Source organism: Physeter macrocephalus, chromosome 5 (assembly GCF_002837175.3).
Source record: "Physeter macrocephalus isolate SW-GA chromosome 5, ASM283717v5, whole genome shotgun sequence".
Classification (NCBI taxonomy): Eukaryota; Metazoa; Chordata; class Mammalia; order Artiodactyla; family Physeteridae; genus Physeter; species Physeter macrocephalus.
Window position 1 is genome coordinate 53,286,239 of NC_041218.1, and position 26,983 is coordinate 53,313,221.

A 26,983-nucleotide genomic window follows, 5' to 3' on the forward strand; every position below is an offset into this window, starting at 1 on the left:
CCATGGCTCATGGGCCTAGCCGCTCCGCGGCATGTGGGATCTTCCCAGACTGGGGCACGAACCCGTGTCCCCTGCATCGGCAGGCAGACTCTCAACCACTGCGCCACCAAGGGAAGCTCTGATTGTGTGTATTTTGAAATTGCCCATTCTACCAAAAAGAAAAAAAAAAAATCACAATATGCTCTTTAATTGTCTGATTTTGTTATTCCCACAAACTGCCTCTTCTGAGGTAATATGACAACAAACTTCACAGACAATGTCATCAAACTAGAACTTGAATTAAACGGAAAAGTCCAAGGTTCCCAAGTTTCTAAAAATGCCCATTAATCAAAAAATAGCAAAGTATGTATATCTAAATTTAATCTATTGAGGGGGAGGGCACCAGTAGACTGGGAGACAGGAGATGGCCACGTAGTTTTCCTTGTGTACTTCCAGCAACTAAATGTTTCTTGATGAATTAATTAAGTAATGCTAATGTTGTCAAGCCACTGACTGTAATTTCAGGTTGCTCCTTAGACTTACGGTTAAAAAATATAATGCACAACTTTAGAAACTCTTGTTCCAGCACGTACCTGATAACACATAATTGCTTATACTACATGACACACCTTAACTGAAGGCAAAGATCTTACAATAAATTACCATATGATATAAAAGTGCTGAACTACTGCCTAATAATACTAAATAATACTAAATGAAGTCTAGAACTTATTTATAAAGCCACTATATTTTACCACAGATTTGGTGAAGTCAAAATCTCCAACAATTCCATGTTGACGATTTAAAGCAAATACATTGTTCTGATGAAGTGATCCATGAATTATGTCAGCCTTGTGCAATGTATGCAGGCCCTGGGCAACACCTTTCATGACCTTTAAAGCTTCCTACAGACAAGTACATACAAAAGAAGTCAGGAAGTAGACAAATCATTTTAACAGCTGAACCTTTTCTCTAATTAAAAGACTTTTCCAAAAGTGACTAAGCTTCCTCCAAATGAATCTTTAAAAAGAATACAGCATAGAGAAAGAATTAAAGGATAGAAGTCCTGATTATGTAACTGGTAATACTGTGTGGTGTGTGTGTGTGTGTATGACTTAGAGACTACAGTCTCTAAGAAGACTTGGATTACATATAATGAGCAGAAAGCACCTAGAAGAAAAAGAGACTGAAATAGTGTTACTGGGTAGCAAGAATCTGGGCATCCTTTATTGTTATTACTAATTCAAATTTACAATAGAAATTAAAGCTATTGCTTAAAACTTATAATACCAAGCGCTATACTACACAATTTACATACAGCACAACTTAATAGTTATAAGGATAGGTTTTGGTGCCAAAAAGACCCAATTCCAAGTCCCAACTCAGCCACTGGATGAGGGACCCTGTGCAAGTCACATTAATCTCTGTGAGCCTCATTTTTCTAATCTGTATATAATGGGATAACTCATATCACAGGGCTGATATGACAATTAAATAGAATGAGTCAAAACTGTACACTGTATAAAGCATGTAGTATATCCTAAATAAACTTTAGATGTTATTTTTCTCATTTAATACATCCATGGAAATAAGGTTTTTTACTTACTTCTAAAGTTAAAGGCATGCTGGATTGAATAGCACTCAGGTTTGCCCTAGGATAGTATGGGACCATCAGATAAGCCATAGGATCAGACTGAGAAGCAAAACAGAGAACGAGAATCTAAGTGAAAAATTCTTCAATATATTTTTAGTATACAATGACTGTACAAAATAACTTTTCTGGAAAGAATTACTTCTGTGCTGTGCAAAAGCTTTTAAGTTTAATTAGGCCCCGTTTGTTTAGTTTTGCTTTTATTTCTTTTGCCTAGGGAGACTGATAGGAGAAAGTATTGCTACAATTTATGTCAAAGACTGTTTCTTCTATGTTCTCCTCCAGGAGTTCTACGGTTTCATGTCTTACATTTAGGTCTTTAAACTATTTTGAGTTTATTTTTATATATGGTGTAAGGGAATGCTCTAATTTCATTGCTTTACATACCCAGCACCACCTTTTGAAGACTGTCTAATTAAACTTATAAGCTTTTGCACAGCAAAGGAAACTATCAACAAAATGAAGACAACCTACGAAATGAGAGAAAATATTCACAAATGATGCGATTAACAAGGGGTTAATATCCAGAATATACAAAGACCTCATAAAACTCAATATCAAAAAACACCAATCAGGGATTCCCTGGTGGCGCAGTGGTTGCGCGTCCGCCTGCCGATGCAGGGGAACCGGGTTCGCGCCCCGGTCCGGGAAGATCCCACATGCCGCGGAGCGGCTGGGCCCGTGAGCCATGGCCGCTGAGCCTGCGCGTCCGGAGCCTGTGCTCCGCAACGGGAGAGGCCACAACAGAGGGAGGCCCGCATACCACAAAAAAAAAAAAAAAAAAAACACCAATCAAAAAATGGGCAGAAGACTTGAATAGACATTTTTCCAAAGAAGACATACAGATGGCTAACAGGTACATGAAAAGATGCTCAATATCACTAGTTATTAGAGAAAGGCAAATCAAAATCACAATGAGGTATCACCTCACACCTGTCATAATGGCTATCATCAAAAAATCTACAAATAACAAATTTTGGAGAAGATGTGGAGAAAAGGGAGCCCTCATACACTGTTGGTAGGAATGTAAATTGGTGTCGCCACTATGGAAAACAGTATGGAGGTTCCTCAAAAAACTAAAAATAAAACTACCATATGATCCAGCAGTTCCACTCCTGGGTATATATCCGGAAAAAACAAAAAAACTTATTCTAAAAGATACATGCACCCCAACGTTCATAACAGCACTATTTACAATAGCCAAGACATGGAAGCAACCCAAACGCCCATCAACAGATGACTGGATTAAGGAGATGTGGTAGATATACAATGTGATATTAGCCATTTAAAAGAATGAAATACTGCCATTTGCAACAACATGGATAGAGAATATCATGCTTAGTGAAATAAGTCAGAGAAAGGCAAATACTATATGATATCACATATGTGGAATCTAAAAAATAATACAAATGAATGTATATACAAAACAGAAACAAACTCACAGACATAGAAAACAAACTTGTGGTTACCAAAGGGGAGAGGGAAAGTGGGAGGGACAAATTAGGGGTACGGGATTAACAAATACAAACTATTATATATAAAATAGATAAGCAACAAGGATTTACTGTGTAGCACAGGGAATTATACCCATTATCATGTAATGGAATGTAATCTGCAAATATACTGAATCACTATGCTGTACACTTGAAACTAACACAATATTGTAAATCAACTATATACTTCAATTTTTAAAAAATTAAAAGGAATTAATTACTTCTCTAAAGCTTGGAGCTAAAACGCACTTTAAATAAAATGTTTTCTGCAAGACACTAGCATAAAAACTTTACCTTACACAAAAACAGGAATATCAATGGTAGCAACCCAGACTCTTCTTTAGCTTCTCTCCAAGCTCTGTGATACGCGGCTGCTCTCTGAATTACCCTGGCTTCTGTGTCGACATCCACAGAATAGCCCTTGTACCAAAAAAAAAAGAGGGATTGGCAATTACAAGATTAAAAATCTCACTCTAATTATATATCATTCCAACTTAAATTAGATTTTTATATAAGTTAAAATATATCTAAATTTAATTTTTTAATTGTATAAGTACTTTTTCTATCTGCTTTAAATGATATGATTTAGAAAGAAAAGAACATTTCTACCAGTAGCTTAAGATACACTCTACAATATGCACTCACTAAGACCAAAGTAATTATCCTACTATCCTGATTAACAGTTTTCCAGGTCATTGAAGAGAAGAAATCAACACAGAAGACTGTGTTGGCAAAATAGCTGAGATTTCAAAGAGAAATGTAAGAAAAACAAGAATTTTAAAAGCCTCTTGGCTAGAATGTAATAAGTTCACCCGAAAAAAGGAAAGCAAGTATATCCTATTAAAGACATATATTATTTAGGGAAATGAGAGAAACTTTAAATTCAAAATTAGTTCTGGCAACAACACTGGAAGCATAATCATCATACCAGTCAATTCACATAATTTAGAAAATAAACAGTGGGTCTTTACTTTCCTGAAAAGTACCACCACCACTCCCCTTTGTACTTCTGAATCTCCCACAAGTCCAAACAACTTAAACTTACCTTTAAAAGAATTATCTGCCCGTTAACCTCAGAACATACCAAAGGACGCTTCCTGCTAAGTTCCTTCATGGGCTCAGCATCAAGAAGATCCCTTTCCAAGCTCATTGTAAGAAGACCACCAGAGTTCTAGGCACAAGTTTTTGTTACAGTTGAAGAATCCAAATAATCCAAGCACTTTTAAATAATCAACAAAATTAGTTACATACTATTAGATGGATTGGACATCAATCCTACTGGAGACACTAATAAATAAAAATATTTAAAGTTTCATATTTTTTCTATTTCCTGGCTCTTGAACTGCCACCCAAAATGTAATGACCATACATTTAATCATTGCAACAGTTCTCTAACAGATTCTGAAGATGACTGGGATGAACCAGACGTGCTTGCAAGGGACCCTTATGTTTACCTGGAAAACTTCATGTGTTTCCTAAAAAATATTAAAATGATGACAAATAAAAAGGAGACTGTACAATGGGAATGAGATGTCTAAAAATTATGACTACTGTGAACTCTAACCTGCCTCTGAAGTGGAATCCTCAAAAGTGAAAATGGCTTTTAAATAATTTAACTTTACTAGGTATTTCTGCTACTTTTTATTTTTTTATTTTTTTATTTTTTTTCTGTGGTATGCGGGCCTCCCTCTGTTGTGGCCTCTCCCGTTGCGGAGCACAGGCTCCGGACGCGCAGGCTCATTGGCCATGGCTCACGGGCCCAGCCGCTCCGCGGCATGTGGGATCCTCCCAGACCGGGGCGCGAACCCGGTTCCCCTGCATCGGCAGGCGGACGCGCAACCACTGCGCCACCAGGGAAGCCCCTCTGCTACTTTTTAAAAGGAATAATTTTTTTTTGCACTAAAACATGACTATCAACATTTTAAATCAAGCTGAGTTTTGGGGCTTCCCTGGTGGCGCAGTGGTTGAGAATCTGCCTGCCAATGCAGGGGACACGGGTTCGAGCCCTGGTTTGGGAAGATCCCACATGCCGCGGAGCAACTAGGCTCGTGAGCCACAATTACTGAGCCTGCTCTCCGCAACAAGAGAGGCCGTGATAGTGAGAGGCCCGCGCACCGCGATGAAGAGTGGCCCCCACTTGCTGCAACTAGAGAAAGCCCTCGCACAGAAATGAAGACCCAACACAGCCATAAATAAATAAATAAATAAATAAATTTTAAATCAAGCTGAGTTTTACTGTGGTATATAGTTTTAGTAAGAGGGGTTGTGAAATTATTTTCTGTTTTTTTTTAAGTGTTGTCAGCATATTTAAGTAATCCACAATACATAATCTACAGGGGTTTCCTAAGGATACATCACAGGAAAACATCTTAAAATAATTAAAGGCATCCATAAGCCACAATTTGAACCTTTTATAATCTTCCACAATAAAACAGATTAGCATATTTTTAAAATTAATTTTCAAGTCCTATATAGCACCACAAATTCACTCACCCATCCTGTAAGAGAGAGTCTCTAAGCAAGAGTTAAATAATTGCAAGGAAAACACTACATTATTTTAAAGTTTAGTCTGAAAAGATTATACAGTAATTGCTTTAACAATTTATGGGACTTATTAATCTTACACATTTATGAGTTCACTAGTCTATGTGAACATCCCTTTATGTACTGTATTTAAGCTATTATCATGGACTTAATGACAATCTTAAAGAATACACATCTTGGTCTTCCCTGGTGGCACAGTGGTTAAGAATCCGCCTGCCGATGCAGGGTATACGGGTTCGTGCCCCGGTCCGGGAAGATCCCACATGCCGCGGAGCGGCTGGGCCAGTGAGCCATGGCCGCTGAGCCTGCGCGTCCGGAGCCTGTGCTCCGCAACGGGAGAGGCCACAACAGTGAGAGGCCCGCGTACACATCTTGGGCTTCCCTGGTGGCACAGTGGTTAAGAATCCGCCTGCCGATGCAGTGGACACGGGTTCGTGCCCCGGTCCGGGAAGATCCCACATGCCGCGGAGCGGCTGGGCCAGTGCACAGATTCTGCTCTGAGAGCCGAAGTTTACCAATCCTGCTCCACAGAGTCCTTCTAATACACTGATCTCCCAGGCTTTGAATCCTGCCTGCTTTAACTTAAAAGATAAATTTTGTTTAAATTCCTCATGACTATCAGTGTCCTGCTCCTATTTTAACCTGGAACAGAAGCTAAACTGCTTCATCACTTCAAAAAATAAACAACTATAATTCAAATAAGTGCCATGCAATGTATTGAGTGGGTATGAGGAAAAGAGAAAACAAAGAAAAACATGCAAATTGATATAAACATTGATATAAAAATTAAAAACATGCAAATTGATATAAATATAGTATGCAAGTATTAAAGACAGTCTTGAGAAAAGTTCTAATAATACCTAAAAACCATTCCTCAGGAACATTTCCATAAAGTAAGGATATTATAAATTTAACACTAACACATAATTTTAACGTCATCACTTTTCAACACTCTCTGCAGAACAGTAATCCTCAGGGGAAACAACGCTTACCATGTACTTAAGTAATCCTATTTCAGGATGAAGTAGAGGAAGCTCAGGGAACCATTTCAGTACCAAGCTATTCAGCTTCTCCTAAATTTAAAAAATATTTTTATTATAGATCAATATATATTCAATTGTGACATGCTGGTATCTCCCTTATTATACATCTAACAAGATATATAATCTAATAATATCTATAACCTCATAAAATATATAATCACTGATTTTGCCTTCTACTACAAGAAATATTAAACGAAAACCAAGAGCCATTTGGTTCTAAATTACCATCTTACTAACAGAAGAAAAACTTAATTACCAATTTTAAGCTTAATATACATATACAGGCACAAAACCTTGCCTAAGGTCAAACTCCATACTCACTCACAAGCTAAAATGAAAAAGTATGAAAAACCAATTTGAGTCATAAAATTGTCACTATTTCTCAAAATAGTAGAACACAGTACAAACACAGAACAAAATAGAACACAGTAACATTTTAAAATAATGGCTATTTCATTTTAGGAAGAAAAAAATCATAAAAGCCTTGAAAGAAAAAATAAACATGTAGCTCTACAAAAGCTACTTTGAAGCAAATGTGTAAACTGAGAATCCTTAGAAAAGTCACTTATCACATGTTTATTCAGTAAAACTTCTAGATACTTATCAAGTTCCTGGGAGATAGCTATTTTATCCAAGGTTCATAAGGTGAACAATGAAGCACACACAGTCAGATAAGTTTGCTAAATAATGCATAACACTTAAAATGCCTATTATTTTCATAGTATTTTTATTTTTCAGAGGCACTGTTTCTTATCTTACTTCTTTCCCATAACATCCCTGAAACATAAAATACAATATTCTCTCCATTTTAAAGACAAAATATGCTGACTGACTCTTCCAAAGTCACAAAAATTCATGGTAGAACTTTCCCCCAACCCAGTAGTTTTATTTTGTTATATTCTTCAACTAAATTATGATGCCCTATTAATGTTTTCATTGCAGTTTTAAGCTAAAATGATGTTCATACAGATTTTAATAAAGGAAAAAATCTTTAGGCTTTATTTTCAACAGAAAACAAGCAATATGCAAGTGTCTGTTATAATCTCGATTCTTGTAAAAACAAGCAGAAAGAAAACTAAAAGGAAGTTAACTCAAAAGTTAAATGTGATTATACTACTGTTACCACTGAGTGAGAACATTACAGATAATGTTTCTTCTTCCTTATACTTTTCTGTGATTTTCACATTTGGCACAATGGTTATGAATTATTTTGTCATCAGAAATTAATTTCTAAATTCACAAACATTACTATACCAACTTAACTATGCCAGTATAATCTCTGATCTTTTGATTATAGTACACTTCATAAAAATGGATATTTGAATTCAATTTTTACAGTAAAAACTAATTCAAAATTTCAAAGAATCAAATACTTACATATTCCTCCTGCTCATGATAAATTTCCTGAAAGACACTATTCCGCAATTGAGTTATTTCTTGTTTTATTTCCTCAATCTCAGATCCATCATGGTCATCGGACTTTAATCAGAAAGAAAAAAGTGACCTTACAGACTTATGAAAGTAGACTCAAAACAAGTCTTCCTAGTAAGAATTAATGCAACTTCTACAGCAAATCACTCTGTCTGATTTCTATGTATCCTTCTACACCTAGCACATAACAATCTCTCATAACACTTGTCAAATTAATATTTATTAGTTTATTCTAATCCTGACTTTTCCAAAACCGACAAAAAGGAATTATAAAAATAAAGTCATAAAATTAATTACATAGATATTTCTTATCTCTTAATTTGCTGTACATTTTCTCTAAGACGACCAACTGCCACCATTTCATTTTAGGAAGAAAAAATCATAAAAGCCTTGAAAGAAAAAATAAACATGTAGCTCTACAAAAGCTACTTTGAAGCAAATGTGTAAACTGAGAATCCTTAGAATCCAAATCTATGTAAGATTTGATTTTTAAAAAATTAGTAAACATGTGGCATGTCTACTACAGGAAAGACAATGTAGGACTCACAAAGACTCCATAAAACTCTAAGATAATGAACAAGCCTCCTTAAAAGGTACATGTTTTCAAAGTTAGATGTTTCTATAAAAGTTAAAAAATTAAACTAAAAAAGACCCCATTCCCCACAGCCCAGAATAGGATAAAACTAGAAAAATTTTAAACTATTAAATTAGCTCCACTCCATGCTTAAATGCTCCAATGAGGAAGAAAGCTAACTCAAGTTGGATTAGGATATAATGTAAATCCCTTTGACAAGTAAATTCTTTGTTCAAGGAAACAAAGAATGCCAGTTCATTCACAAAGTTTCAAGCCTAAAGAAGGAGGTTTAGTCCAGTTTAAAGTGTCCTAATTCTTCCAGTTCTATTATAATATGAAAACAACTTAAAACTATTTGCAAGAAATAGTATGTCCAGCCATTAAAAAGAGAGCTAAAAAAAGACATCCTGAACTTTACGACAAAATTCTACCTTTGGGGGAGTACCCCATAGCCTCGCAGCATGTAGTAGGCTTGTTTTTAATAGGTATTATAACAGTCCATATCAACAGTTTTTTAAATTATTTGAAAATGCTTATCTTACTAACAACCAAGGCAACCATGTAAAATGTTTTTTAAAAACATTTCATGACATGGGAAAATGTTTACACTATTAACATAGTAATTTTATTTAAACACAACACTGAAGGGAAAAACAAAATGTGAATAATTTTAAAGAGTGTATTTATGCATTATTCTTACGCATAAATAAAATGAGGTACACACAGAGTTCATTAAGAACCAACTGTTTCCTTACTTCTTCCAAATTATTCTTTTCAACCAATTTCCATCTCAGTTGAGCCTTTAAGCTTTTCAGTGTCTTTTTAATGGACAGCAAGTGATCCACATTGGGGCTCTTATTTAAACATTCAATAATCTGTTTCTTAAACTAAGTGAGAGAAAGAGTTGTTATATTTTCAACACATAGACAACAATATTAATCGAACAGTCGCTTTCTGACCACTCATTAATTCTCTATGAAGATTCAACTAGTATTTACTAGGTTCAGATTGAAGTAAGAAATTCTTCAATTTTCAACAAGACAATTCTACTCACTGATTTCTTAATTATCCACATATCTATTTAGAAGAGTATCATTCTAGCAATCAAAGAAGCAAAGGGAAAAAATATTTCAAGCAGAGACACACAGTGAGACATACTTTGCTACAGAAAATTGTATTTCTAGTGAGGATGTAAATTGAAATTACCCTTCCCAAAAGTAGTTTGACAATATGTATCAAGTTTTAAGAATGTTCATTCCTTTTGACTTAGTAATTAACAATTTTTAGGAATCTATTTGAGGAAATACACAAAATTATGTACAAAGATTATGTACAGTGTTATTTATGGTAAAAAAAATGGAAGTAACCTTAACATCTGATAAATGAAAGGTTAAATAACACTGTACATCTATGCAGGAGATGATGTTTTAGTCACTCAAAATGACAGTATACAAGAATTATTAATCATATGGGCAAATGTTCATAATACACAATTAAACGAAGAAAACACTTTCAAAACAGTTTACAAAATGATGTAGTGCACATAATATTCATACATACATATAAGTCACCATTCACAAAGGGAAACTAGCAGTGAGTATCTCTTAAGCAAAGGGGACTATAATCAATGCTTTTATTTCTTCGTATCTTTCTGTATATAGCAAGTTTTCTACTGTAAACTTGTATAGGCAAAAAGAAAATGATAAAAGTTATGTTTTAAAGGACATAAGAAAATCAAAGATTTAAGACAATAAAAAAATCTCAATATATTTATATCAGTGAAATGCCATTTCCACTATAGGATGAATTTAATTACATACCAGCTAACAATGGCTATACCGTTTTTCTAGCAATAGTAAATAATTTATCTACACACTGGGTATTAAACTACTTGAGAAAAGTTTAAGTATTAAAAATTTCAAAGCATTAGTATATAAGACCAATAATATAAAGCATAATCCAACCTCAACACTGTCCTTGTACTTGGATTGTACTGTGGCAATAAGCCTTTCCTCTGAACGGATCTTTTGTACTACTTGACTATATGTATTTAAAGTGATCTCCTTGTCTGCATCACCTTGCTCCTAAATGAAATCATACACACAGATTTATATACAAAGGAATACAAAATAGTTAAAACCTTCAATAACAATGGATACACTTTAAAATGATACCCTTAATGAATTTCTATATCTATTTCAAAATATTTCTTAAACATAGATATTTTTCTAGGGAGAAGAGAGATTGATGTCAAAGATGTGCATATGGGAAATTTTATTCCCATAACGCTATTATACTTAAAGCTGTCTGAAGTAGAGTGTTAAAGGAAATCAGGGATACTGTTATGCTAAATGTAAGAACTAAACAATATATAGAACTTCAACTTTATTTTTAGATATCTGTTAACAACCACTTCTAAAATCAAGGCTGACAAAACCATCTAAATAAGGACAAGTTGACAATAGGGAAATATAGTAATGCACATTTTTTAATGCCAATCTTTATAAAATCACAAAAGGTAAAGAGAAACAAGCAAAATAAAGAACATAACCAATGAGACTTTGGTAAGCAGACTGAAAAATTCGTTAAGAGTTCCAGTGAGCAATATTAACATTACAAAATTCACTAATTTTTAACTTTACACAGCAAAAGAGAGTATACACAGTTGGGAAAGGGAGCCACTAATCAAACTTGTGTATCCACTTCCAAGAGCTCTTTCAGATTTTATTTCAAGTTTTCACACACTCTAAAGAGTCTTATCTTACACTTACAGTCATTGGGTATGACGGACTCAAGAATCAAGTGCTCAAGAAAGCTGACACACTCAGATTAAGAGTTGTTTTCCTAGAATTAAACATTAGATTTTTTTTTCATGTGAAATATCCTACTAAAATAAAAATACCACCCTGTGGAAGAATAAGACTTCGCACTGTATTTGGATTAGAACTTGACAGTGTTACTATCTCAAATAGGCCTTTACGAGGAAAGCTAAGACTAGTCTTAACACTGTCTACCTAGTAAGGAAACCACTTTGCTTCAAAGGAAGCAGTAATAAAGAATATCAATACTCACAATCAGAGATATCTCCAGCTCTTTGCAGACACTTGACTCAGTCTTCTCTAGGATTTCATCAATATTACCAATCGTGTCTTCAGAAGTCAGTGATTCTTCCACAGATAGATCAAAGGCCTCGTTTGCAAAAATAAAAAACATGAAGTATATCATTTAATTATTTCAATTAGTATTGTGTCCTTATACTTGGAGCAGAGCATTAACCTATGTACTGGGTAACGAGAGGGAAATAAACACAAAAAACATAAAGTACTACCCTCACAAAACTTATGCACCGGAAAGAAAAGGTATACACACCTCACACGCCTAAAGAAGACACAGATTTTTGTTAAGGTAATTAGTTATTAAGAGAGATGAGAGGACAATACAGAGGAAAATTATGAGAAAAAACACGGACAAGACCAAGATGTTTTGGGGGAATAGTAAAAGAGGCAGTCTGACTAAAAACTGGCAAAGAACCTTGACTGCTCAGGTAGCAAGTTTAAATCTGACAGGTAGTGGACAGACAATATCAGCGTTTATACAAAGAAGGGGTATGATTATACCTGGTACTTAATGATGACCCACTAGCATTAAGGAATATGAAGATTCAAAGTTAAAAATTAAACCCTGATAGTTTCCATCTCATTAGGAAAACTAAGGTACTTTCTATCAGGAAACAGACTTTATAACAAGGTGTTAAATAGACCAAATTGACATCAGGGGCCCAAACTATAATACAGAACATAAATGTCATAAGCAGTCACTTGGCTTTCAGAGGTTCAGATATGTGTTTATGGAGGTCTAGATTTGGGAAACGGATATGGAAATGAAAGAAAAGGATAACAGATAATTAACCTAAATGGAAAGACAATTATGATCAATAACAAAAGAAGACAAAGAAATAACTTAGTTACATTAATGTATCCATAAGAAAGTACCAAAAATGAAGAGTTCTAGAAGTAGCAGGAGATTAAAGATTTTTTTCCCCAGACAAAGCTAGAACTGCATATTTGGAAATCATTCACACAGAGAGATAAATGACACTATAGGTGTCTTTCCCTTTGCTCAGGAGGATGTAAAGCACATAGAAGAACACTGAATCAATAACAAAATTAGGCCAAAATTTAATTAGGGTTCTGAGTACATTACACAAAGCCACATGCCTCCAAGCCTTTTAGAAAATTACATGGTGTTTTCACAATAATAATTAAGAATTTTTTTAAAAAAGATATACAAGACACCTTTTCTAATATCTAATATCAAATGAGACTAATATTCCCCATTTATTTTAGATATCTTTAGGATATTTAAGATAACTAAAACTTAAAAGACTTACACTGCTAAACAACATTGTAATCATGGCTAGTTAGCCAACTAATGTTAAAACACATATGTCTTGCTAAAAAAGAAACCAAAAAGAGGAAAGCTCTACTACCCTCAAAGCACATACCCTATCTCTACACTATAGCTGTAAAATATACACTACACTTGTAATAAACTACACTGATATTATCTTACACCTGTAACTTGATTGAAGTTGTTTTCATATATGTCCTAAACAGAGAATGTAAGTATGTAAATCCCTCACACTTCTATCCCAGCATTCTCATTCATATTCTCATTAATATTTTTTCTCTTTTTTATCTCTCTCTCCCTCCCTCCCTCACTCTCTCTCTCAGAAAGAAGTAAATTACATGTGGACAATTTAAAAATACACATTCCCTGGCTTATGCTATGACACCACTCGGCAACAGCTCTTGTTACCTTTAAGGTTCTCTGAAACCATGTTACAAGATGTTGTAGAGAAACCTCTGTTTCACTTCTAACACTGGTGAACTCCTCTCTTTTATTACACTTCCAGTCATAAAATTTCTTCAGTATTTCTTCAGAGTTTACCCCTTCTTTGGCCTGTCCATATACTGCTTCCAAAGAGGCTGACAAATCCTGCAGAGAGATACTTTTGTTTCTTAAAGTTTATTAACTTTATATTAGGATTCAAGCACCATATTAGAATATGAGAGACAGAAAAGTAGTATGTTGAATCCCTATCTTCGAGCATTTTAAAAATAAAACTTAGAATAATTAGACATAAAAGCATAAAACTACCTATAAGGTGATTTATTTGGACTGTAAAAGTAAACGTTAAGTGAATTAAGGTTATAAAATAGAAGGTTTTATATTCTTAGGTTTTTAATCAAGTAGAAATTATCCTCTTTTCTCTGACTTTACGTAAGAATCACTACTATTTTGTCCTGATATGGAAGTTTCTAAGAGCTACTGCTAAGTAAAAATAAACACACCAAAATATTCAAGTAATTCCAATTAAGGAAAGACATTAAGCATATATGTGTGTGTGTGTGTATGCACTTAAAAGCATTTTTAGAAAGGCCTAGAAGAGACAAAAGAGCTTGATGGCTCTCTCTAGGAATCAGACTCTAGAAATGTCACAGAGACAAGAGGAAAACTTAATAGACCCCAGAAATTTTTATCACAAAACTCTGAGAAACCCTTGGAAAGAGAGAGGATGGCTGGTGCTTAGCACTGAATGAATATGGTCATAGCAAGTGGAAGAAGGCCTGTACCACAGCAGAGAACATCCTGTGGGAAAAGAACTGTCTTCATACGCCCTTCTTTCTCCCTCACACTGGGCAGGAAAGCAGCAGCACAAGCAAGAGGCAATGGATTTATACAAGTACAGTATAGGAACCTAGATGAGGCAAAAATTGATAACCAATACAAAAGAATTGGCCAAGCACTCTCTTTTCTTCCCTTTTGCCCTGAATACCTGGTAGCATTTACACCCAAGGGTGGCAGCCCCTGGAAAAGAGCAGTGGCTCTTTTCCTCCCAGGACTGGGAGGTCCTCTGAAGAGTAAGATCACCTAGAAGAAAAGCCAATAGGAAGTAGTTGAGCCCGGACTGCAACCCTAGAAGTTCTGAGTAACAACCCCATCCTATTCCCTAAACCCATGTGAAGTTATGATCCAAGCTTTCACCCCTCCCTAGGTCCCATTGCCACACTATCACATATGTATACAACAGCACACTAAGGCAACTTATAATTCTTCAAGAGAATATGAGGTCCTGAGGGGAAGTACAGGGGAGGATGAAATGTGTGAATAATACAAGCATTCTGAAAGAAATATAATAAACTAAGCCACCTTATAAAAAGGAAGCAAAATCAGTAGCCCAGATAATAGTAAGAACTCAAAATAAACATAAAAAATATTCTCAAAGAAAGAAAGAATATTGGAAACATAAGGCAAAACCAAGTAGCTATGAATAATAACCAACTGAAATTATTAAGTATGAAAGAAATAATCTTTGAAATAAAGAACACAAGGGATTGGTTAAGTGGCAGAAGAAATACAGCAAAAGAACCAATTAGTGACTAGGTGGTTAAGTCAAGGATCCTTCCAAAAAGACACAGAAAGGGATAAAAAGATAGAGAAAAATGAATGAACAATTAAAATATGTAAAGAACAGAAGTTTAAACATCCATCTAACAGAAGTCTCAGAATGAAAGAAAATGTAAATGAGGTGGGAGGGGACACAGTATTTTAAGAAATAATTATCAAATATTTCCTAGAGTTAAAGAAAAACCTCAAACTGAATTGCCTCAGATTAAATCTAAACTTATATATGTTTCAGTGCAATTTAGGAAATAAGTCAAGAGAAAATGTTCAAGCTCCAGGAGGAAAAAAGGTAACAGAAGAACAAAAATCAGACTCATATCAACAACTACTGAATGAAGAAAACAATGGATTATTATTGTCAAAGGTCTGAAGAGAAAATGGACCTAATATTTTGGAGCTCACTAAACAACTGTTTAAAGAGCTTAAATGTAAGCAATTGTTTAAATATTTAAATTGTTTAAATATAATATCCTGAGACATTTAATACCTCACAAAGTCAACCACTCAAAGCCCTCCTTGAAAGTACTCTCAAAGAAAGTATTCCAATACAGAGTAAACCAAAAGATATCCAATAATTTACAAAATAAATAAGAGTGAGAAAATAACTCTAAAGTCTGTTACTTGAGATATCATATACAATATCTGTAACAATCTGTGAGTAAAATCCTAGACAACAATTGTGGTTGTTAGATTCATGGGAGGGAGATACAGACGGACAAAAAGACACACCAGAGGCAAGTGAAAATGTTCTAAGATATCAGGGGTAGAAGGTGAAAAAAAAAAAGGGAGAAAAAAAAGAAACCATGATAAACAGAAACACAAAAATAATCACAGAAATAAGTTCTAATAAAACAGTAATTATAAATATATAAATCAAGTTACCCATCAAAAGGCAGATTGACACATTGGATTCTTTTTAAAAATGATCTGTTAGTGTGTTGTCTAAGAGAGACATTTAAAATAAAGGGAAGAAAAAAAGAAAATATATATAAAGCAAATATTAACCAGAAAGACAGGTGGGATAAGAATAATAAAAGAAAACAAAAATAAAATTTTATCCCAAAACACCTTAAGGGAAAAATAATGTTACATAACAGCTTAAAATACGTAACAATCACAAATTCATTAACACTCAACAATACAGCAATGAAATATTTTGAACAATTTAAAGAAGCAGAATATATAACAATATATTAACTAGAAGATATAACAAAAATATCCCCAAACTGATAAACTGATCAGATAAAAAAACTAAGCAAAGATACAGAAGAGTAAAGCTTAAAATAATAGCTATAGGTCAGAACCTGCACACAAAGAAAACCTAGAATATACTTTCCTTTTGAACTTAAAGGAACAGTCATGAAAAATTAACCGTGTATTGTAGCCCACAAAAAAAATCTCAATAAATGCTGAGGAAATCAAAATCATGACATTTCATTTCTTTGACCCTCATTATCAAAGTATAAGTTATACTTCTTAAGTATTTACTTGAAGAATATAAATAAAAATCAAACTATTTTTCAGCAAACTAAAGAAAAGCTTAAAGAATAATCTGGTGCCCAGGACTGGGATTCCTGGATCACATGGTAACTCTATTTTTAGTTTTATAAGGAACCTCCATACTCTTCTCCATAGTGGCTGTACCAATTTACATTCCCACCAACAGAGCAAGTGGGTTCCCTTTTCTCCACACCCTCTCCAGCATATATTATTTGTAGACTTTTTGATGATGGCCATTCTGACCAGTGTGAGGTGATATCTCATTGTAGTTTTGATCTGCATTTCTCTAATAATTAGTGATGTTGAGCAACTTTTCATGTGCTTTTTAGCCATCTGTATGTCTTCTTTGGAGAAATGTCTATTTCAGTCTTCCGCCCGTTTTTTGACTGGGTTGTTTTATTGATATTGAGCTGCATGAGCCATTTGTATATTTTGGAGATTAATCCCTTGTCAGTAGCTTTATTTGTAAATATTTTCTCCCATTCTGTAAGTTGTCTTTTCATTTTGTTTATGGGTTTCCTTTGCTGTGCAAAAGCTTTTAAATTTAGTTGGGTCCCATTTGTTTATTTTTCTTTTTATTTTCATTATTCTAGGAGGTGGATTGAAAAAGATCTTGCTGTGATTTATGCCAAGAAGTGTTCTGCCTATGTTTTCCTCTAAGAGGTTTATAGTATCCAGCCTTACTTTTAGGTCTTCAATCCATTTTGAGTTTATTTTTGTGTATGGTGTTAGGAAGTGTACAGATGTAGAAAAATATGATTCCGGGTGGGGGGACATATACACACTACTATATATAAGATAGATAACTCATAAGAACCTACTGTATAGCACAGGTAACTCTACTTAATACTCTGCAATGGCCTACATGGGAAAAGAATCTAAAAGAGAGTGTGTATATATGTAACTTATTCACTTTGCTGTACACCTGAAACTAACACAACATTGTAAATCAACTATACTCCAGTAAAAATTTTTAAAAAAGAACTAACTGGTGACCGAGGGGAAGAGTAGAAAGAGAGACAAACCAGATTTGGCAAAACTTCTTTTAAGATTAAACTTTTAAAAGAAAAGAGCTTTAAAAATGACCTTGTTTGCCAATCCTTTACCTCTGTTTTCTAACAGTTAATGAGAAGAAATAAAACTTTACAGGGCAAAGTAGAAGCTGCAATGCAGACAGGTGAATTCTTTCATCACTATCCTTTTATATGAAAAGCTCACTTCACCATTCTAGAATAACCTATACTATTTATGCAATTCCATTTAAGAAAATGTTTCAAACCAGGGCTCCAATGGCTCCTGAACCACACACAGTAATATGAAAACTACACCTTCATCTAGGTGGACAAAAAGAAATAGTGCCCATGTCCTGGCTATTGTAAATAGAGCTGCAATGAACATTTTGGTACATGACTGTTTTTGAATTATGGTTTTCTTAGGGTATATGCCCAGTAGTGGGATTGCTGGGTCATATGGTAGTTCTATTTTTAGTTTTTTAAGGAACCTCCATACTGTTCTCCATAGTGGCTGTATCAATTTACATTCCCACCAACAGGAGTATCATTCTAGCAATCAAAGAAGCAAAGGGAAAAAATATTTCAAGCAGAGACACACAGTGAGACATACTTTGCTACAGAAAATTGTATTTCTAGTGAGGATGTAAATTGAAATTACCCTTCCCAAAAGTAGTTTGACAATATGTATCAAGTTTTAAGAATGTTCATTCCTTTTGACTTAGTAATTAACAATTTTTAGGAATCTATTTGAGGAAATACACAAAATTATGTACAAAGATTATGTACAGTGTTATTTATGGTAAAAAAAATGGAAGTAACCTTAACATCTGATAAATGAAAGGTTAAATAACACTGTACATCTATGCAGGAGATGATGTTTTAGTCACTCAAAATGACAGTATACAAGAATTATTAATCATATGGGCAAATGTTCATAATACACAATTAAACGAAGAAAACACTTTCAAAACAGTTTACAAAATGATGTAGTGCACATAATATTCATACATACATATAAGTCACCATTCACAAAGGGAAACTAGCAGTGAGTATCTCTTAAGCAAAGGGGACTATAATCAATGCTTTTATTTCTTCGTATCTTTCTGTATATAGCAAGTTTTCTACTGTAAACTTGTATAGGCAAAAAGAAAATGATAAAAGTTATGTTTTAAAGGACATAAGAAAATCAAAGATTTAAGACAATAAAAAAATCTCATATATTTATATCAGTGAAATGCCATTTCCACTATAGGATGAATTTAATTACATACCAGCTAACAATGGCTATAGCGTTTTTCTAGCAATAGTAAATAATTTATCTACATACTGGGTATTAAACTACTCGAGAAAAGTTTAAGTATTAAAAATTTCAAAGCATTAGTATATAAGACCAATAATATAAAGCATAATCCAACCTCAACACTGTCCTTGTACTTGGATTGTACTGTGGCAATAAGCCTTTCCTCTGAACGGATCTTTTGTACTACTTGACTATATGTATTTAAAGTGATCTCCTTGTCTGCATCACCTTGCTCCTAAATGAAATCATACACACAGATTTATATACAAAGGAATACAAAATAGTTAAAACCTTCAATAACAATGGATACACTTTAAAATGATACCCTTAATGAATTTCTATATCTATTTCAAAATATTTCTTAAACAGAGATATTTTTCTAGGGAGAAGAGAGATTGATGTCAAAGATGTGCATATGGGAAATTTTATTCCCATAACGCTATTATACTTAAAGCTGTCTGAAGTAGAGTGTTAAAGGAAATCAGGGATACTGTTATGCTAAATGTAAGAACTAAACAATATATAGAACTTCAACTTTATTTTTAGATATCTGTTAACAACCACTTCTAAAATCAAGGCTACAAAACCATCTAAATAAGGACAAGTTGACAATAGGGAAATATAGTAATGCACATTTTTTAATGCCAATCTTTATAAAATCACAAAAGGTAAAGAGAAACAAGCAAAATAAAGAACATAACCAATGAGACTTTGGTAAGCAGACTGAAAAATTCGTTAAGAGTTCCAGTGAGCAATATTAACATTACAAAATTCACTAATTTTTAACTTTACACAGCAAAAGAGAGTATACACAGTTGGGAAAGGGAGCCACTAATCAAACTTGTGTATCCACTTCCAAGAGCTCTTTCAGATTTTATTTCAAGTTTTCACACACTCTAAAGAGTCTTATCTTACACTTACAGTCATTGGGTATGACGGACTCAAGAATCAAGTGCTCAAGAAAGCTGACACACTCAGATTAAGAGTTGTTTTCCTAGAATTAAACATTAGATTTTTTTTTCATGTGAAATATCCTACTAAAATAAAAATACCACCCTGTGGAAGAATAAGACTTCGCACTGTATTTGGATTAGAACTTGACAGTGTTACTATCTCAAATAGGCCTTTACGAGGAAAGCTAAGACTAGTCTTAACACTGTCTACCTAGTAAGGAAACCACTTTGCTTCAAAGGAAGCAGTAATAAAGAATATCAATACTCACAATCAGAGATATCTCCAGCTCTTTGCAGACACTTGACTCAGTCTTCTCTAGGATTTCATCAATATTACCAATCGTGTCTTCAGAAGTCAGTGATTCTTCCACAGATAGATCAAAGGCCTCGTTTGCAAAAATAAAAAACATGAAGTATATCATTTAATTATTTCAATTAGTATTGTGTCCTTATACTTGGAGCAGAGCATTAACCTATGTACTGGGTAACGAGAGGGAAATAAACACAAAAAACATAAAGTACTACCCTCACAAAACTTATGCACCGGAAAGAAAAGGTATACACACCTCACACGCCTAAAGAAAACACAGATTTTTGTTAAGGTAATTAGTTATTAAGAGAGATGAGAGGACAATACAGAGGAAAATTATGAGAAAAAACACGGACAAGACCAAGATGTTTTGGGGGAATAGTAAAAGAGGCAGTCTGACTAAAAACTGGCAAAGAACCTTGACTGCTCAGGTAGCAAGTTTAAATCTGACAGGTAGTGGACAGACAATATCAGCGTTTATACAAAGAAGGGGTATGATTATACCTGGTACTTAATGATGACCCACTAGCATTAAGGAATATGAAGATTCAAAGTTAAAAATTAAACCCTGATAGTTTCCATCTCATTAGGAAAACTAAGGTACTTTCTATCAGGAAACAGACTTTATAACAAGGTGTTAAATAGACCAAATTGACATCAGGGGCCCAAACTATAATACAGAACATAAATGTCATAAGCAGTCACTTGGCTTTCAGAGGTTCAGATATGTGTTTATGGAGGTCTAGATTTGGGAAACGGATATGGAAATGAAAGAAAAGGATAACAGATAATTAACCTAAATGGAAAGACAATTATGATCAATAACAAAAGAAGACAAAGAAATAACTTAGTTACATTAATGTATCCATAAGAAAGTACCAAAAATGAAGAGTTCTAGAAGTAGCAGGAGATTAAAGATTTTTTTCCCCAGACAAAGCTAGAACTGCATATTTGGAAATCATTCACACAGAGAGATAAATGACACTATAGGTGTCTTTCCCTTTGCTCAGGAGGATGTAAAGCACATAGAAGAACACTGAATCAATAACAAAATTAGGCCAAAATTTAATTAGGGTTCTGAGTACATTACACAAAGCCACATGCCTTTTAGAAAATTACATGGTGTTTTCACAATAATAATTAAGAATTTTTTTAAAAAAGATATACAAGACACCTTTTCTAATATCTAATATCAAATGAGACTAATATTCCCCATTTATTTTAGATATCTTTAGGATATTTAAGATAACTAAAACTTAAAAGACTTACACTGCTAAACAACATTGTAATCATGGCTAGTTAGCCAACTAATGTTAAAACACATATGTCTTGCTAAAAAAGAAACCAAAAAGAGGAAAGCTCTACTACCCTCAAAGCACATACCCTATCTCTACACTATAGCTGTAAAATATACACTACACTTGTAATAAACTACACTGATATTATCTTACACCTGTAACTTGACTGAAGTTGTTTTCATATATGTCCTAAACAGAGAATGTAAGTATGTAAATCCCTCACACTTCTATCCCAGCATTCTCATTCATATTCTCATTAATATTTTTTCTCTTTTTTATCTCTCTCTCCCTCCCTCCCTCACTCTCTCTCTCAGAAAGAAGTAAATTACATGTGGACAATTTAAAAATACACATTCCCTGGCTTATGCTATGACACCACTCGGCAACAGCTCTTGTTACCTTTAAGGTTCTCTGAAACCATGTTACAAGATGTTGTAGAGAAACCTCTGTTTCACTTCTAACACTGGTGAACTCCTCTCTTTTATTACACTTCCAGTCATAAAATTTCTTCAGTATTTCTTCAGAGTTTACCCCTTCTTTGGCCTGTCCATATACTGCTTCCAAAGAGGCTGACAAATCCTGCAGAGAGATACTTTTGTTTCTTAAAGTTTATTAACTTTATATTAGGATTCAAGCACCATATTAGAATATGAGAGACAGAAAAGTAGTATGTTGAATCCCTATCTTCGAGCATTTTAAAAATAAAACTTAGAATAATTAGACATAAAAGCATAAAACTACCTATAAGGTGATTTATTTGGACTGTAAAAGTAAACGTTAAGTGAATTAAGGTTATAAAATAGAAGGTTTTATATTCTTAGGTTTTTAATCAAGTAGAAATTATCCTCTTTTCTCTGACTTTACGTAAGAATCACTACTATTTTGTCCTGATATGGAAGTTTCTAAGAGCTACTGCTAAGTAAAAATAAACACACCAAAATATTCAAGTAATTCCAATTAAGGAAAGACATTAAGCATATATGTGTGTGTGTGTGTATGCACTTAAAAGCATTTTTAGAAAGGCCTAGCAGAGACAAAAGAGCTTGATGGCTCTCTCTAGGAATCAGACTCTAGAAATGTCACAGAGACAAGAGGAAAACTTAATAGACCCCAGAAATTTTTATCACAAAACTCTGAGAAACCCTTGGAAAGAGAGAGGATGGCTGGTGCTTAGCACTGAATGAATATGGTCATAGCAAGTGGAAGAAGGCCTGTACCACAGCAGAGAACATCCTGTGGGAAAAGAACTGTCTTCATACGCCCTTCTTTCTCCCTCACACTGGGCAGGAAAGCAGCAGCACAAGCAAGAGGCAATGGATTTATACAAGTACAGTATAGGAACCTAGATGAGGCAAAAATTGATAACCAATACAAAAGAATTGGCCAAGCACTCTCTTTTCTTCCCTTTTGCCCTGAATACCTGGTAGCATTTACACCCAAGGGTGGCAGCCCCTGGAAAAGAGCAGTGGCTCTTTTCCTCCCAGGACTGGGAGGTCCTCTGAAGAGTAAGATCACCTAGAAGAAAAGCCAATAGGAAGTAGTTGAGCCCGGACTGCAACCCTAGAAGTTCTGAGTAACAACCCCATCCTATTCCCTAAACCCATGTGAAGTTATGATCCAAGCTTTCACCCCTCCCTAGGTCCCATTGCCACACTATCACATATGTATACAACAGCACACTAAGGCAACTTATAATTCTTCAAGAGACTATGAGGTCCTGAGGGGAAGTACAGGGGAGGATGAAATGTGTGAATAATACAAGCATTCTGAAAGAAATATAATAAACTAAGCCACCTTATAAAAAGGAAGCAAAATCAGTAGCCCAGATAATAGTAAGAACTCAAAATAAACATAAAAAATATTCTCAAAGAAAGAAAGAATATTGGAAACATAAGGCAAAACCAAGTAGCTATGAATAATAACCAACTGAAATTATTAAGTATGAAAGAAATAATCTTTGAAATAAAGAACACAAGGGATTGGTTAAGTGGCAGAAGAAATACAGCAAAAGAACCAATTAGTGACTAGGTGGTTAAGTCAAGGATCCTTCCAAAAAGACACAGAAAGGGATAAAAAGATAGAGAAAAATGAATGAACAATTAAAATATGTAAAGAACAGAAGTTTAAACATCCATCTAACAGAAGTCTCAGAATGAAAGAAAATGTAAATGAGGTGGGAGGGGACACAGTATTTTAAGAAATAATTATCAAATATTTCCTAGAGTTAAAGAAAAACCTCAAACTGAATTGCCTCAGATTAAATCTAAACTTATATATGTTTCAGTGCAATTTAGGAAATAAGTCAAGAGAAAATGTTCAAGCTCCAGGAGGAAAAAAGGTAACAGAAGAACAAAAATCAGACTCATATCAACAACTACTGAATGAAGAAAACAATGGATTATTATTGTCAAAGGTCTGAAGAGAAAATGGACCTAATATTTTGGAGCTCACTAAACAACTGTTTAAAGAGCTTAAATGTAAGCAATTGTTTAAATATTTAAATTGTTTAAATATAATATCCTGAGACATTTAATACCTCACAAAGTCAACCACTCAAAGCCCTCCTTGAAAGTACTCTCAAAGAAAGTATTCCAATACAGAGTAAACCAAAAGATATCCAATAATTTACAAAATAAATAAGAGTGAGAAAATAACTCTAAAGTCTGTTACTTGAGATATCATATACAATATCTGTAACAATCTGTGAGTAAAATCCTAGACAACAATTGTGGTTGTTAGATTCATGGGAGGGAGATACAGACGGACAAAAAGACACACCAGAGGCAAGTGAAAATGTTCTAAGATATCAGGGGTAGAAGGTGAAAAAAAAAAAGGGAGAAAAAAAAGAAACCATGATAAACAGAAACACAAAAATAATCACAGAAATAAGTTCTAATAAAACAGTAATTATAAATATATAAATCAAGTTACCCATCAAAAGGCAGATTGACACATTGGATTCTTTTTAAAAATGATCTGTTAGTGTGTTGTCTAAGAGAGACATTTAAAATAAAGGGAAGAAAAAAAGAAAATATATATAAAGCAAATATTAACCAGAAAGACAGGTGGGATAAGAATAATAAAAGAAAACAAAAATAAAATTTTATCCCAAAACACCTTAAGGGAAAAATAATGTTACATAACAGCTTAAAATACGTAACAATCACAAATTCATTAACACTCAACAATACAGCAATGAAATATTTTGAACAATTTAAAGAAGCAGAATATATAACAATATATTAACTAGAAGATATAACAAAAATATCCCCAAACTGATAAACTGATCAGATAAAAAAACTAAGCAAAGATACAGAAGAGTAAAGCTTAAAATAATAGCTATAGGTCAGAACCTGCACACAAAGAAAACCTAGAATATACTTTCCTTTTGAACTTAAAGGAACAGTCATGAAAAATTAACCGTGTATTGTAGCCCACAAAAAAAATCTCAATAAATGCTGAGGAAATCAAAATCATGACATTTCATTTCTTTGACCCTCATTATCAAAGTATAAGTTATACTTCTTAAGTATTTACTTGAAGAATATAAATAAAAATCAAACTATTTTTCAGCAAACTAAAGAAAAGCTTAAAGAATAATCTGGTGCCCAGGACTGGGATTCCTGGATCACATGGTAACTCTATTTTTAGTTTTATAAGGAACCTCCATACTCTTCTCCATAGTGGCTGTACCAATTTACATTCCCACCAACAGAGCAAGTGGGTTCCCTTTTCTCCACACCCTCTCCAGCATATATTATTTGTAGACTTTTTGATGATGGCCATTCTGACCAGTGTGAGGTGATATCTCATTGTAGTTTTGATCTGCATTTCTCTAATAATTAGTGATGTTGAGCAACTTTTCATGTGCTTTTTAGCCATCTGTATGTCTTCTTTGGAGAAATGTCTATTTCAGTCTTCCGCCCGTTTTTTGACTGGGTTGTTTTATTGATATTGAGCTGCATGAGCCATTTGTATATTTTGGAGATTAATCCCTTGTCAGTAGCTTTATTTGTAAATATTTTCTCCCATTCTGTAAGTTGTCTTTTCATTTTGTTTATGGGTTTCCTTTGCTGTGCAAAAGCTTTTAAATTTAGTTGGGTCCCATTTGTTTATTTTTCTTTTTATTTTCATTATTCTAGGAGGTGGATTGAAAAAGATCTTGCTGTGATTTATGCCAAGAAGTGTTCTGCCTATGTTTTCCTCTAAGAGGTTTATAGTATCCAGCCTTACTTTTAGGTCTTCAATCCATTTTGAGTTTATTTTTGTGTATGGTGTTAGGAAGTGTTCTAATTTCATTCACTTACATGTAGCTCTGGAGAAAACCATAATTCAAAAAGATACATGCACCCTAATGTTCACTGTAGCACTGTTTACAGTAGCCAGGACATGGAAGCAACCTAAACGTCCATCAACAGAGGAATGGATAAAGAAGATGTGGTACATATATACAGTGGAATATTACTCAGCCATAAAAAAGAAGGAAATAATGCCATCTGCAGCAACATGGATGGACCTAGAGATTGTCATACTGAGTGAAGTCAGACAGAGAAAGACAAATATTATATGATATCACTTATATGTGGAATCTAAAAAAAGGGTACAAATGAACTTATCTACAAAACAGAAATAGAGTTACAGATGTAGAAAAATATGATTCCGGGTGGGGGGACATATACACACTACTATATATAAGATAGATAACTCATAAGAACCTACTGTATAGCACAGGTAACTCTACTTAATACTCTGCAATGGCCTACATGGGAAAAGAATCTAAAAGAGAGTGTGTATATATGTAACTTATTCACTTTGCTGTACACCTGAAACTAACACAACATTGTAAATCAACTATACTCCAGTAAAAATTTTTAAAAAAGAACTAACTGGTGACCGAGGGGAAGAGTAGAAAGAGAGACAAACCAGATTTGGCAAAACTTCTTTTAAGATTAAACTTTTAAAAGAAAAGAGCTTTAAAAATGACCTTGTTTGCCAATCCTTTACCTCTGTTTTCTAACAGTTAATGAGAAGAAATAAAACTTTACAGGGCAAAGTAGAAGCTGCAATGCAGACAGGTGAATTCTTTCATCACTATCCTTTTATATGAAAAGCTCACTTCACCATTCTAGAATAACCTATACTATTTATGCAATTCCATTTAAGAAAATGTTTCAAACCAGGGCTCCAATGGCTCCTGAACCACACACAGTAATATGAAAACTACACCTTCATCTAGGTGGACAAAAAGAAATAGTGCCCATGTCCTGGCTATTGTAAATAGAGCTGCAATGAACATTTTGGTACATGACTGTTTTTGACCTGTATATCTTCTTTGAAGAAATGTCTATGTGTCCATCATCGGATGAATGGGTAAAGAAGATGTGGCACGTATATACAATGGAATATTACTCAACCATAAAAAGAAA

General features: G+C 33.9%; 1 protein-coding gene across 1 annotated transcript in view; it reads right to left on the reverse strand.

The window, feature by feature from the left end:
• Window positions 1-26,983, reverse strand: part of STK31 (serine/threonine kinase 31) — a 106,323-nt gene that overhangs the window by 46,384 nt on the left and 32,956 nt on the right. Inside the window, exons 12-21 of the mRNA XM_024131233.2 lie at window positions 21,957-22,136; window positions 20,219-20,335; window positions 19,112-19,231; window positions 9,471-9,602; window positions 8,088-8,189; window positions 6,660-6,740; window positions 4,169-4,294; window positions 3,418-3,543; window positions 1,586-1,672; window positions 735-884 (exon numbers count right to left, since the gene is read on the reverse strand). Of these exons, the coding sequence (XP_023987001.1) occupies window positions 735-884; window positions 1,586-1,672; window positions 3,418-3,543; window positions 4,169-4,294; window positions 6,660-6,740; window positions 8,088-8,189; window positions 9,471-9,602; window positions 19,112-19,231; window positions 20,219-20,335; window positions 21,957-22,136 (1,221 nt within the window). The remainder of the gene's footprint in view (window positions 1-734; window positions 885-1,585; window positions 1,673-3,417; window positions 3,544-4,168; window positions 4,295-6,659; window positions 6,741-8,087; window positions 8,190-9,470; window positions 9,603-19,111; window positions 19,232-20,218; window positions 20,336-21,956; window positions 22,137-26,983) is intronic.